The following is a 13,984-nucleotide window of genomic DNA, read 5'->3' on the forward strand; positions in this document are numbered from 1 at the left end:
GTGGGAATGGAAGTTGGCCCTCTGGAAGGGCAGCAGTGCTGGAACTGCTGAGCCATCTCCCCAGCCCTGACTTTGAGCTCTTGCTCCTCTCGTCTTCACCTCTTAAGTGCTTAGATTACAGGTCTGTGCTGCCGCCACCCCCAGGCAGAAGCAATTTTGGGGAATATTTTCCTTTCTGGGTTGGTTGAATCTGCCGATGAGAAATTCATAGCTTTGGAGGTTGACACATTGGGGGGATAAAAAAGAAACAAATCTCCTGAATCCTCTCAGGTGTCCTCCGTTCTAGCACCTGTCCTTCCCCTGTGACCTACCAGGGGACCATGAACAAAAAGCATGTTTTCTGGGATGCCTCTGTTCTTAAACAGAGAAGACACTACATTGCTCACTCCTTGGGACTTCTAGGGGAACCCAGTGTGACACTGACCAAAAAGTGGCTTCGTACACTCCAATACAAGAGGATCTCTAACCGCTCCCCTTCCTCCACACTGCCTGGGTCTAGTCCTCCTCGCCTCTCTCTGATGTCTCCCTCCAGACTCTCAGCCCGGAAGGGAGAGCCAGTTTTTCAAAACATGAAAGATCTAATTCTTTTTGAAATTTTCACTTACTTACTTTTACTTCATGTACGTTGGTGTTTTGCCTGCTTGAATGTCTGTGTGAAGGTATCAGGTTCCCCGAAACTGGAGTTGCAGGCAGTAATGAGCTGCCACGTGGGGGTTGGGAATTGAACCCGGGTCTTTTAGAAAAGGCAGCCAGTGCTCTTAACCACTGAGCCAGCATAACAGCTCAAACCCTTCTGTGTCTCCTCATCACACCGAACACAAATCCTGTTCTCCAGACCCTTGGGGACTCCGTCTCATTTCACTTCTTTTGTCAAGCACCGGGTTCTGTTCCTCTAATCCCCTTCAGCCCCCAAGCCTCTGCTCCTGCTGGTCTTTCTGACAGGAATTCTGCTTCCTGCTTGTCTCCAGAACTTCCCACAGCTGGTCTCCCCTGGCTCAAATCTCATCCAGGTGTAGCCATCTTGGCCAGGTTTGTCCAAAGTGAACTACACCCTGCCACCCTGCTCCCCTTAGCTCCTCCCCCATCTCCCGGCCCCTTCCCCCTCCCTCCAGCCCCCCTCCTCGACCTCCCGGCTGCTCATCTGTGCTTGTTGATGTTCCACCCGGGTACAGCCTTACTTATTTTGTTTGTTTGTTTGTTTTGCTTTTTATCATTGTTTCATCACCAGCATGAAGCAAAAGTGTGGGCTCACAGAAGACAATGAACGTGGGGTGGGAGACAGAAGAAAGGAGGGAGCCAAACAGGGGTGGTGGCTGTGCCAGAGGCTGAGACAAGGTGGGCAGAACAGGCTAGGTGAGATCTGGCGACTTTCTCAAGGTTCCCAGTGAAGAGTCAGTCTCTCTCTCTCTCTCTCTCTCTCTCTCTCTCTCTCTCTCTCTCTCCTCTCTGTCTTTCTCTCTCCCTCCCTCCACAGACAGCCTTCTTTGCAGGCTGGGCTCTTTCCACAGGGAGTCTGGAAGTAGGGCCTGGGTATCTGAACCCAGTCCCCGGGCTGCCTGAGATAGCTCTGACACCAGGTGTGGACACCAGTTTGTCCCCACAAAATGACCTCCTCCAAGACTTCTCCCTACCTGCTTGCTGAGTCTGGCCCTGGGTCGGGGTGCTCCGTGGCCCATCCCCCGCAGCATTGAAGGCTGCCACGCTGACCATGTAGGCCGTGTAACCAGTCAGGTTCTTGAGTTTCACGCTGTTCTCAGCCAGGAAGAGAGTCTTCACCCTCTCCGTGAGGTTCCTCCGCTGGACTTCCCAGAAATAAATCTGTGTGAACCAATGGTGGTATGAGAGGGGTGAAGGCATTTCCCCTCCTCTGCCTCTGCCCATCTCAGGGTTCAAAGACACCTCTGCTTTCAACCAGGAAACAATACGGAAGTAGCTAAGAGCTATTTAAGAAGGATTTCGGAACTTTCCTTTTAGTAGCCAATGCCCATCCTCTGCTAGACTGTAAACCTCATCCCCATATATCTTGTTTCTCTGTGGTTGGTGTCTGTTGCATGTAACGCAGATGTGTCAGCCTCAGAATAGGAATCTGCCTCACGGGCCTGAGCTGGAGAGGCGAGAGCAATCATGGGCTCTGCTCCACAGTGTGGGGCATAGGGACGAACATCTTGGCAATGCCAGGGCACTGGTGAGGAGCAGAGAGCCTCAGTCCTGCCATTGTGCCAAATTAGCATTCCGAGCTGCTAATGCTTCTGTAAAAAGCTCTTGGTGGTGCGCACGATCCAATCTGATATGTGTGGATCAAAGTCTACAAAGTCTGCTGCAGGGGAGGCTGGACAGAGATGGCATACGGTTCGTGGCTGAATTCTGATGGCACCATTTGATAGGTATGGGACTTGGTCAGGCACAACTTCTCTCAACTGCAGTGGGCTTAAGGACATCTGTTTTCCACGGTGATCAGGAAGGTTACGGGCGGTAAGGACTGGTCAGCTTTTAAAAGTATTATTACATGCTTGTGGGAGATTTTAGGTCCTCAGTGTAGCAGGAGCGTCGTGGAGCCTCCAGGCACTCTGTAATAAGCATGGTTAGTGCTTTTAAACTAACACAGAGAAGATTCTCAAACTACAGTAAGAGCATTGAACGTGGGCTCTCCATAAAGCCTGGCATCCCAAACCTTGTACAGGATTGGAGATCATTTGGCGCCATCTGCTGGCCAGAGAGGGCTCTGACCGCTACTGGCATTTCCTTTCCTTTCATTCCAATAAAAGTAGGAAAGAGCTAATAAAAGTGTCCACCCCCAGTGTGTGCCAAGGCAGTTAGGACATCTTGTTACTACAAAAGATTTACTTCTCTACCGCCTTGCTTCCTTTTTTTTAAAAAACTTCTTTTTATAAGGGGAATTGAGGTCTTCATTCATAAAATCACCCACTCGTCCACTGACTATGAGAACGCAATGGAGCTTCTCCTGGATTCATCATTTGGGGAAGAGCTCAAGGCCAGCTTTACACCTCTGCACACTCCCTCCGTATCAACAGCTTGGCGAGGAGTATTGCTGGGTCCTTCTAGCCAGAGGAGAGGAATGGACGGATTCCTGGTGCCTCTGTTGAAATGCAGGGGTAGGGTGGGGAGAGACAGCAAAGGAGACAGAGGAGGGGTGATGGGCCACAAGAGGAGAAACAGGCAGGAGAATGTCATGTCTCAGCTGTGTAAGGCACAGTGCTGTGGAGACAGGCTGGGTGAAGCCTGTGACCGGTTGACAAAGAACAGGGCAGATTTATCAGCAGCCTTAGTGGGGTGAGGTTTGTGGGGGTGGGAGAGGATGAAAACATACTTGGAGTGTGGTTTGGGGAAGAGAATAGAGGGTCAGCTTGAGAGGGGCGGAGACTATGGGAGATTGCCTTTGATTTCTTTCTTCCCTTTTCTCCCCTTCTTCCCGCCCTCCTGGCCTTGCTCCCTCCGCTGAAGATGGAGCCTGAGTTTCATGGATTCTGTCTCATGCCTGTGTATCACCAGAGCACAGCAAACTGTCAGCAAACACTTTATCCATTTAGCAATGTCCCTATCTCAAGGAAGAAGCCTTTGAGTTCTCCAGTAAAGGGATCAAGCAAGGATATAGAGAGAAGTGAACAAAACCATGAGGTTAGGAAAAGGCACTAGAAAAGGAAGTAAAGGGGCTGGAGAGCTGGCTCAGTGGTCAAGAACACCGACTGCTCTTGCAGAGGACCCGGGTTCAACTCCCAGCACCCACACAGCGGCTCACAACTGTAACTCCAAGATCTGACATCCTCACACAAGATATACATGTGGTCAAAACACCAAATGCACATAGAATAAGGAAGTTATTTTTTAAAAAGGAATCAAGGGGCTGGAGAGATGGCTCAGTGGTTAAGAGCACTGACTGCTCTTCTAGAGGTCCTGAGTTCAATTCCCAGCAACCACATGGTGGCTCACAACCATCTGTAATGGGATCTGGTGCCCTCTTCTGGTACTTGTGTCTAAAGAGTGTACTCATACATTAAATAAATAAATAAATAAATAAATAAATAAATAAATAAATAAATCTATCTTAAAAAAAAAGCCCTTTGGTGAGAAACTCGAAGCCTCCAGTGCCACTGTTGGAAATGTAAAATGGCACAGCTACTGAGGGAAACGGTCTGGAGTTCTTGCAAGAAAATTAAAAATAGAATTACCATATGATCCAGCAGTCTCATTTCTGGGAATGTATCCAAAAGTATTAAAACCAGGCTCTTGAAGAAGATATTTACACTCTCATGTTATACCGTAGTAAGAGCCACAATAGCCAAGATGTGGAAAATCCAGGCACTCTATTGCACACCTGTCATCCTGTACTTGGAGGCTGATGGTCACAGGTTCAAGGTCATCCTCTGGGACATAGCTAGTTTAAAACCACGCTGAGCTAGCATAAGACCCTGTCTCAAAATCAAACAAAGAAACAAACACACAGCCCCTTCTAACCATGTCAGTGGGTAAGCAGATGAACGCACAGCGTTTGTGAATTCACACTGGAGCACTATTTTGCTTTAAAAGCAGGGATCTTGCCACTTAGAACCACATGAAGCTGCATCCCCCCTCCTGTGAATTTCACACAGTCCTTAGACTCCTATGAACACCTGATGCTCTGTGAGGGCTACGTAAGCAGTCACCACAGCACAGCCATCTAGGGGATAACAAGAGGAAAATGTCTCATGTTCAGGCTGGCCCAATGTTTCCCTCCCAAGCCATGATCCTCAATGGAACCTGGGGCCTTGTACATGATAAACAGTGTTCTCCAGCTAGCTAGCTTGCTTTCTTGCTCTCTCTCTCTCTCTCTCTCTCTCTCTCTCTCTCTCTCTCTCACTCTCTCTTCCTTTCTGTTTTAAAAGATTTATTTATCTTTTATTTATGTAAGTACACTGTCGCTGTCTTCAGACACACCAGAAGAGAGCATCAGTTCCCATTACAAATGGTTGTGAGCCACCATGTGGTTGCTGGGAATTGAACTCAGGACCTCTGGAAGAGCAGTCAGTGCTCTTAACCTCTGAGCCGTCTCTCCAGCCCCACTTGGTCACTTTCTGAGCCCTTGTTTGTTTGTTTCTTTAGTCACTGACACAGTCTCATGCAGCCTGGAACTAGCTATATGGTTGGAGAAGACTTTGAGCTCTTAATCCCCCTGCCTCCACCTTCAGAAAACTGGTATTATGGGTGTGTTTTGCCACAACAGTCACACACATGAGTGCAGGGTCAGAAGAAGGTGTCAGGGTTCTGGGAGCTGAAGTCCCAGCCAGTTGTGGGTGTTGAGAAATGTAGCAAGTGGTCTTAACTAAGAAGCCATCTCTCCAGCTTCATCCTTGTTATTTTGGAGCAAGAATTTTGTTAAGTAGACTAAATTGGTCATGAACTCACAATTCTCCTGCCTCAACTCTGCTTTCTGTTCTAGGCTGCCATGCCTGGTCCAGTGGCTCTCTATCCATCCATCTGCCCATCCATCCATCCATCCATCCATCCATCCATCCATCCATCCATCCATTTGTCAATCTATCCATCCATCCATCCGTCTGTCTGTCCATCTATCTGTCTGTCCATCCATCTGTCCATCTGTCTGTTCATCCATTTTTGGGACAATGTAGCTTTGGCCAGCCTTGAACTCTCCTTTCTCAGCCTCTCTTTCCCTCAGTACTTTAGTGGCTCTCTTTTCATTCATTCATTTGTTCATTCCTTTATTCATCCATCCAGTCATTCATCCATCCAGTCATTCATCCACCCAGTCATCCCTCCAGTCATTCATCCCTCCAGTCATTCATCCATCCAGTCATTCATCCACCCAGTCATCCCTCCAGTCATTCATCCCTCCAGTCATTCATCCATCCAGTTATTCATCCACCCAGTCATTCATCCATCCAGTCATTCATCCATCCAGTCATTCATCCATTTTGGAGACTATGTAGCATTAGCTGACCTTGAACTTATAATTCTCCTGTCTCATCCCTGCTTCCGTTCTGTACTTGGATTACAGGCATATATCAGTGTATGACCTAATGGTTCACTTTTAAATTAATTACAATTTGAAACCCTCTACTTCCGGCTGGCCCAGAATTCACTCTGTAGGCCAGGGTGGCCTCAAACTCACAGAGATCTGCCTGCCTCTGCCTCCTGAGTGCTGGGTTTACTGACGTGCCACCAAGGCTCTGTTGGCTCTCTTTAAGGCCACCCTGACTGTGTGTTTGTCTGTCAGCTGACTGAAGATTTAGGTTTTGTAGCCCTGGTCTCTGTTGCAACTATTCAGGTCTGTTCAACACCTTCTTATGCAAAGGTTGCCACAGCAACTTGTAAACATATAGGCATGGCTTGTATCCAAAGAAAACATTATTTATGCAGAGACAGTGGACCAGATCTGGCCTGTTGGCTATAGTTGGCCAATCCTGTTAATCTGAATTATCTGATGTAATTCCAACAATCTCTCTCTCTCTCTCTCTCTCTCTCTCTCTCTCTCTCTCTCTCTCTCGGCAGGATTTCACATAGTCCGGGTTATCCTCAAGTCACTATGTAGCCCAGGCTATCCTCAACATCACTATGTAGCCCAGGCTATCCTCAACATCACTGTGTAACCAAGGACGATCTAGAACTTCCAATCTTCCCGTCTCTGCCTCCTCAGTGATAGTGTTACAGGTACATACCCCATGCCTGGTTTCTGTGATGCTGCAGGTTGGACCCCAGGGTTTTGGGTCCAATCAACTTAGCTCCATTCCCAGCCCCTTCCAACATCTCGGAAAAAGTCAATCAAGAGCCATAGAACAGCTGGGTTGTAATTCTCTCTCTTATGTTTTTTAATGTCAGTACACTGTAGCTGTCTTCAGACACACCAGAAGAGGGCATCAGATCCCATTACAGATGGTTGTGAGCCACCATGTGGTTGCTGGGAATTGAACTCAGGACCTCTGGAAGAACAGTCAGTGCTTCTAACCGCTGAGCCATCTCTCCAGTCCTGCCATTCTCTTTTAACAGTCCAATAGCCGCTCCCTGGGCTGCACTTGCTCTGTCTCCCAGTTTCTCCTGTGCGCTCTGAGTCATTACCAGACTCTTGTCCCAGGGTTCAGGTTTGAGTCTTTTGGTTTTTCATCTGAGTCTGAGCAGGCTCTCATGCCACCGCTTTCTCTGGTTTAGAGCTGTTCTCTTAAGCACCACTTGTAACTACAGCTACATTGTCTCCCTTGGCAGCTAGCAGATTTTTTCCCCCTTCAATTGAGATAGGCTTTCTCTGTGTATCCCTGGTTGTCCTGGAACTCACTCTGTAGACCAGGCTAGCCTTGAGTGTTTGGATTTAAAGTGTGTGAAACCACCACTCAGCAGTAGATGTTTTGAAATGAAAACACAGGAAGCCAGCCTCCAGGTGTCCCAAAGCCCCTTCTTTCTTTTCCTTCCCTGTGACTGACATTTCCATCTTCTTCAAGCTCCCTGGACAGACATGGCACTGTTCATGTTTCCTGTTCTTCCCTCAGGCCACGGTCTTCTGTCAGAATCTACCAGTCCCATCACCCGCTGCTGCTGCTTCTGCTTCTGCTTCTGCTTCTTCTTCTTCTTCTTCTTCTTCTTCTTCTTCTTCTTCTTCTTCTTCTTCTTCTTCTTCTTCTTCTTCTTCTTCTTCTTCTTCTTCTTCTTCTCCTTCTCCTTCTCCTTCTCCTTCTCCTTCTCCTTCTCCTTCTCCTTCTCCTTCTCCTTCTCCTTCTCCTTCTTCTTCTTCTTCTTCTTCTCCTTCCTCCTCCTCCCCCTCCTTCTCTTCCTCCTCCTCCTCTTCCTCCTCCTCCTCCTCTACTTCTTCCTTCTCCTCCTCCTCTTCTTCTACTTCTCATCCTCTTCTTCCTCCTCTTCTTTCTCTTCTTCATCTTCCCCCTTTCTCCTTTTCGTCCTTCTCTTCCTCCTTCTAGGGATCTATATAGTGCAGTCTGGCTTTGAACTTGCTAGGTAGCAAAGGATGATCTTGAATTTCCAATGCTTTTGCCTCCACCTCCTGAGTTCCAGGGTTACAGGTGTCACACGTATGCATATATATATATATATATATATATATATATATATATATATATGCTGGGGATAGAACCCCCAGGATTTTGCGCACTCTGCCAGTTGGTCTGGATGCTGACGGGAACACACCAGGCCCATTGACGTCAGTGGGTGCTGATGGCACAGCGCTGGTTAGCACGCATCCGGGATGTAGCAGTCCTATCCCTGTGGTTCACACCCAGGGGTGGGCAACGTTTTCTGGGAACTGCAGACATCCGCTGTGTTCTCTCTTGTACCCAGGTACCCGCACATTTCCTGAGTCTCCGTGTTAACGCTCTGCTTTTAAATTTCAACAGTCTAGTGACTGCCACACCGTGGCTGGCTCCGCCTGGCACCTCCTTTCCCTTCAGAGGCACATGTTACGAGCACAATGTTTGGTTTTCCCAGCTGGCACTCCTGGGCGCAGCCTTGAGGGAGATCATCCATCTTCAGAGCGTCCTTGGCAAGATGCCTCCCTCCCCGTTTCTCCTCCTCCTCCATCCTGGATGAAAAAGGTTCCTATACTGGATTTTGCCTTATACCAAGTGGCCTGTCTCTACAGGCCGAGTGGCAGAGAGAGTGTTTCACCCTGGCACAGCCTCATTGACACCTATGGAATGACAGGCTGGGCCAGGAAAACCACGGGGTTCTGTGGTTTGTATATCCTGTGTCCCTAGGGCCATTGCATGGAGATGGTTTTCTGAAATACCATCCAAATGCCAGGATCCAGAGTACCCCAGATGTCGGCCAGGGAGGCGAGCATCCATCACAGCCAAGAGCTGCATGCTCCAACGAGGGAGGTCGAGCGGCTCTTTACTCTTCCACAAACCGCCTCCTTCAGGATCTGACCATGTGCTGTGCTGCCTGGCAAGGCTGATTTGGGCTTCTGGATCCTAACACCTGATAGGTGGTGACCTGTCCAGGCTTTATCAGTTGGGCTAAAGTTTCCTCATCCGTATAAAATGGGCACGTTGTGTGGGCATTAATGCCCACAACGTAATAGCTTCCTAGGCTTCCAGCAGGCTGGAAGAGTTCAGAGGGTTCTGCGAATATGTATGTCACCATAACACGACATCCCGGATCAGAGATAGGCTGACCTTTAAGCAGATTTTCAAATACTGCCAAGGTGCTTTGCAAATTGGTCATCTAATTAATAGACAGGCCTAGGGTATATGTATGTATGTATTTGTGTGTGTGTGTGTGTGTGTGTGTATTTTTTTTCTGAGACAGGTTCTCACATAGCCTAGGCTGGCCTTGAACTTGCTATAAAGTCCATGATGACCTTGAACTCCAACTCTTCTGCCTCCACCTCCTGAGGGCTGGGTTTGTATAAACATCCACATCTGGTTTATGCACTGCTGGGGATTGAACCTGGGGCTCTGTGTGTGTGAAAGTAAACACTGTACCAGTGGAACGTCTTATGTGACTGTGAGGTGGTGAGTTTGGGCGTTGCGTGCATTAAACAGAATAGGTGGGGTCTGAGTTCCTTGGCTCACGCTCAGCCCACCTCAGAATGGAAATATTCCACAGTGCCTCAGTGTTTATTTCTGCCAGCCTCGCACATAGCCAAGGCTATGGCTGTACAGTGGCATCTGAGGGTGACCGTGCAGGAAGGGCTCAGGACCTCATTCCACTCACCCACCCCTCCTAACTCTTTATTCCTTTGTATCCCACTCCTCTGCCAGATGCCCCCTACCTTGTATCCTTGGATGTCTCCATTCTGGTTGTCCAATGGGGGCGGCTCCCAGGTCACATCCAGCTGTGTGGCCGTGGCACTGTGGATGGCCACGTTCTGTGGTGCTGCCGTGGGCACTGGAGGGCACGGAGGTTAGGGAGTGAGTGCTTATGGGTGTAAGCAATGGGAGGGGAGGTGGGCTAGGGCAGGTTGGAGACCCCGAGTCCTGTGAAGGCACACTCACCTGCCTCCCCGACAAAGACCTCTTGCGGCGGGCTCAAGGGTCCCTCGCCCACGGCGTTGTACACACTCATTCGGATCTCGTAACGCCTGTGCTTGGTCAGATCTGTGGAGGAGAGTGGGGGTCAGGGACACAGAGGTCACAGAGCCAGTATAAGGAGTCCTCCAGGGAGGCTGGAACTACAGGGAGGGAGGGGCATAGCTACCATTCTAGTGCCCCATGTGACATTGGGGAGGAAACAAGTGGCCAGCCTTAGATGCTTGGGCTGCACCCTGCCAACACGAGTATGTGACACAAAGCCTCCCTCTGCTCTAGGGTCATAAATACAATTGACTGTCCAAGTCAACGGTGTTGAGACTGAAGACGGCAGTGTCAATAGTCCTGGCCACCCTGGGCCAGAGGGTCACAAATCTTCCTTGCCTGTGCTCTTCCCACGATGGCAGACGAAAACCGTCTCAGCCATGTCCCTGATGTGTCCCCGCCTTTCCCCCTTTACCAGCTCTTTTTTTCCCTCCTCTGTTGGAGCTGGGGATGGAATCCATGTCTCTCTGAGGCTGAGCGCAAGCTTTGCTATTGGATTCTATGTCACCGCTGACCCCTTGAGCCCTGCTCTCTCAGTCTTAGAGGGACGTGTTTATGGAATGTGCATTTGGCGTGAAGAAATCCGGCGTGTTAGTCAAGTCAGAAATGCTTGGCGGGGATGCCTGGTGAGGAGAAGCCGCTGTGAGCAAATGGGCTCTGTCACCTTCGGTGGGAGATGTGATCCCTTTCCACCGTGCCAATATGTCCCCCTGTCCCCTGAACTCTACTGTCCCTGTCTCCCTCCTACCCTTGTCCCCCAGGGTGGCAGTTCTGACATGCACAGGCTCAGGCTGAAGAAGAGAAGAGGGGAGTCTAGATCCTGAGGTTGGCTTTCCTGATCAGAAGGCCTTGTGTGGATGTGGGCAGAACCTCCTGAGGGTTCGGAAACAGAGCAAGGGGCAGAGGTGAGCCACACAGGGACAGGCTGGAGGTGGACATATTCCACCCAGGGGCCTCAGATAGGGCCAGAGAGACAGTGAGGGCCAACGTGTCTTACATGGGTCAAGCTGGGCAGTAGCAATAGATGCCTGCCTTCTTTTCCTGTAGATAAAGCATGGGGAAGGCGTTTCCCTTCTGCTTGACCTCCTACTGTTGACCCGCTGACTCCTCATGCATGTAAGTCTATAATGTTCTTACTCAGCACTTACAGGGCAGGCTTGGGGGACCCTCTTCCAACAAGCCTCCTGCTTCACGTGCTTAAAAGAGTATCTGTTAGAGGTAGTCCAAGCAACCTGGGTGGGTATGCTGGCTGGTTTTTTGTCAGCTTGACGAAGGTAGAGTCATCTGAGGAGACCTCAATCGAGACTCTGCTTCCGTGAGGGCATTTTCCTGACTAATGTGGGAAGGCCTAGCCCCTTGTGGGTGGTGCCATCCCTGAGTAGTCGGTCCTGGGTGGTATAAGAGAGCAGTCGGAGCCAGCTACGGTAGCAATCCAATAAGAAGCATCCCTCCGTGGCTTCTGCTTCAGTTCCTGCCTTGAGTTACTGTGTGGCTTCCCTCAGTGATGGACTATGGACTGGGACGTGTAAGCCAAACGAACCCTTTCCTCTTCAAGTCGATTTCCATCCTGGTCTTTATCGGGGCAACGGAAAGTAAACTAGTACAGTGTGTTAGCCTGGGGCCAGGTGTTCTTAACGACCTCCTCCCCAGCCCACCCCAGGAGGCCTGGGCCACCACGGACCACCATGCAAGGGGACTTACTGTCCAGCTCGTACTGTGTGAGGCTGGGCCGGGTCAGGTTCCGCATGGAGTACAAGGCTAAGGGGCAGGGGGTGAGAAGCCAGGGAGACAGCAGATAGAGGTTAGTGTATGCAGGCGTCCCACCCACGGGGAACCAACCAGGAAAGAATAACAAGGCTGAGGATGGAGAGGGCAAGAGGACTATTTCCAATGCCTGTGCTTGTTCAGGGGCCGGGATGAGGATTAGGGAGGGGATAGCTCCTAAAACATTGCTGTCCCTACTTCTGGTGGACACTGACCAAAGTCATAGGGGAGCCTCTCAGCTTAGCAACCCTGAGGGCAGTTCCCGGGGGGGGGTGGCGCTTTCATCCCACTGGATCCCCAGTTTCACTTTGGAGCTTGGGTGAGCCACGGTGAAATATTGGCGTCGTGAATTCCCTCGTATGAACCAGAAACAATTTTATTGTCAAGAAATATGAGCGAATCGGACACAGATCATATAAAAATCACAGCCGCGGGCAAACATTGGCCAAAATAAAAAAATAAATATAAGAAAATAACACGAGCTGTTGAATGGCGGGTATTTCTGTGGGTCTTGTTCGCTTCATATCCCTTGCTCCGTGCTCAATTATTTTGACTGCGGCCATCCCTGGAAGCCATGGCTCCACAAGCTTGGGAGGTGTGGGATGCAGCAGTGTAGCCCCCAGGGACCTAGGCTGTCTCCTCTCTCCTGCCAACTTCTCTTTGGTGAAGAGTGTAGCTCCCCTTCCTAATCCTCTACAAGCCCTCCTCTTTCCTGCCTGCCTCCCTCTCCCTTCCCGGGACAGACGCATGGGAGCTCTGTGGATTCCACCCTCATGGCCTACACAGCCCTGCCTCCTTGCCTCAGCCTTGTGCTCTTTTGCTATGTGAACACCACAGCCTCCTTGCCTCTCTCCTGGTCACACCTCCCATGGCCAGGTCACCACCTCCATGCTCTCCGTGTGTCCTACAGAGTCCACGCACACCCTCCTCCTGCTCCTGGCTTTCCCAGCGTCCTCTCTCCCTGGGATGTTCCCCCTAAATTTCTCCCCCTTCTCTGCTTCTCCTATACTGGAAGGCTGGCTTCTTTGGCCTTAGGTCTGGGTGGTGGCTTCCTAGGGAATAGGAGGGGTCTTGACTGTTGTTCTTGGTTGGGGTTTAGATGTTGAGGCTGATGGCTCCTCTCTCCACACATTTGCCTGCCTAACCTGCAATCATCCTTCCATGTCAAGAAAGCCTTTTCTAACGCTTCTGGAACATTCTCCTATTGTTGTGTTGATGACTACTGACACCTGTTTCAGGGCTTACTTATGGAATGCCTGATTCTTCTTCCATCGGACTGATCCAAGAGGTCAGGGACCAGTCTGTTTAACCACTGGTGTGCCCAGAGTGTCTTGGAGTATACAGAAGGTGCTCAATAAATGTTCAGCAAGTGAGCGGATGAGGTAAGAAGAGGAACGACCGGGAGGCCCGGTTGCAGGTTAGCAGACTCGGAGACTCAGGGAGACTGGGAGCAGCAGATGGGGCAGGCGAGCCTATCTACCCCCATCTTCCCCAAGGCCCGGGAAATGCTACTCACAGGTGAGCTCAGCCCACTTGGCCCCAGGGTTGTTGATGCCCCGAAGAGTGAAGCCTCTCAGCCCTTCGTAGAGCAGCTCCCGGTACCGGATTCGGAAGCCCAAGAGGATGCCGTTGATCTTGTCCTCGGATGGAGGCTACAGGTGGGAGGGTCAAACATGGGGAGGGGCCTTGACCATGGCTCCCCTCACTTCCCCCTATATCTCTGTCCATCACACCTCCTGCAGCCACAGAGCAGGGACTGGGGTCCCAACCGGGAAAACAACTGGGATAGGGTTGGGCATTTCCAAAGAGGTTGTTATGGTCTCTTGGAGGTGGGGGAAGGGCAGGAATCACCATGCAAGTCCCCTTCAGCTGAGCAGAAAACCCACTTAGAGACAGGGGAGCAGAAAACACACCCCTGGAATCATCAGCCATTGCTTGTCCAGAGACCCTGTGATCTACCTCTCTGCACCCCACTCCTGCTCTCTGATGACCACCCAGCCAGCACTTCCTGGTGTTTCCTATGAGCTGAGCCCTGGCCTACACTAGGACACAAGCATGCCCATGTGTATGGCCTCTTTTTCCTCCTTTGCTTTTTGTCCTTGTCCTCGGCTGAGCTGGAGTATGGGCTTTTTGCCAAGTGGAAACTATCTTTTTTGATGATCCTCCTTTAAGAAATCAGTTGGAATGGT

General features: G+C 50.3%; 1 protein-coding gene and 1 long non-coding RNA gene across 6 annotated transcripts in view; one reads left to right on the forward strand and one right to left on the reverse strand.

Moving 5' to 3' along the window:
* Sdk2 (sidekick cell adhesion molecule 2) overlaps positions 1–13,984 on the reverse strand; it is a 277,637-nt gene that overhangs the window by 31,166 nt on the left and 232,487 nt on the right. For 2 of the 3 annotated variants that reach the window (XM_006247693.5, XM_063269472.1), the window contains 5 exons: positions 13,312–13,447; positions 11,733–11,789; positions 9,954–10,055; positions 9,731–9,846; positions 1,632–1,818 (listed from right to left, as the gene is read on the reverse strand). In XM_006247693.5, coding sequence (XP_006247755.1) covers positions 1,632–1,818; positions 9,731–9,846; positions 9,954–10,055; positions 11,733–11,789; positions 13,312–13,447 — 598 coding nt within the window. 3 annotated transcript variants of the gene reach the window in all.
* The window catches only part of LOC102547853 (uncharacterized), a 97,972-nt gene that overhangs the window by 12,956 nt on the left and 71,032 nt on the right, over positions 1–13,984 (forward strand). The window lies entirely within an intron of this gene.

Source organism: Rattus norvegicus, chromosome 10 (assembly GCF_036323735.1).
Source record: "Rattus norvegicus strain BN/NHsdMcwi chromosome 10, GRCr8, whole genome shotgun sequence".
Taxonomy (NCBI): Eukaryota; Metazoa; Chordata; class Mammalia; order Rodentia; family Muridae; genus Rattus; species Rattus norvegicus.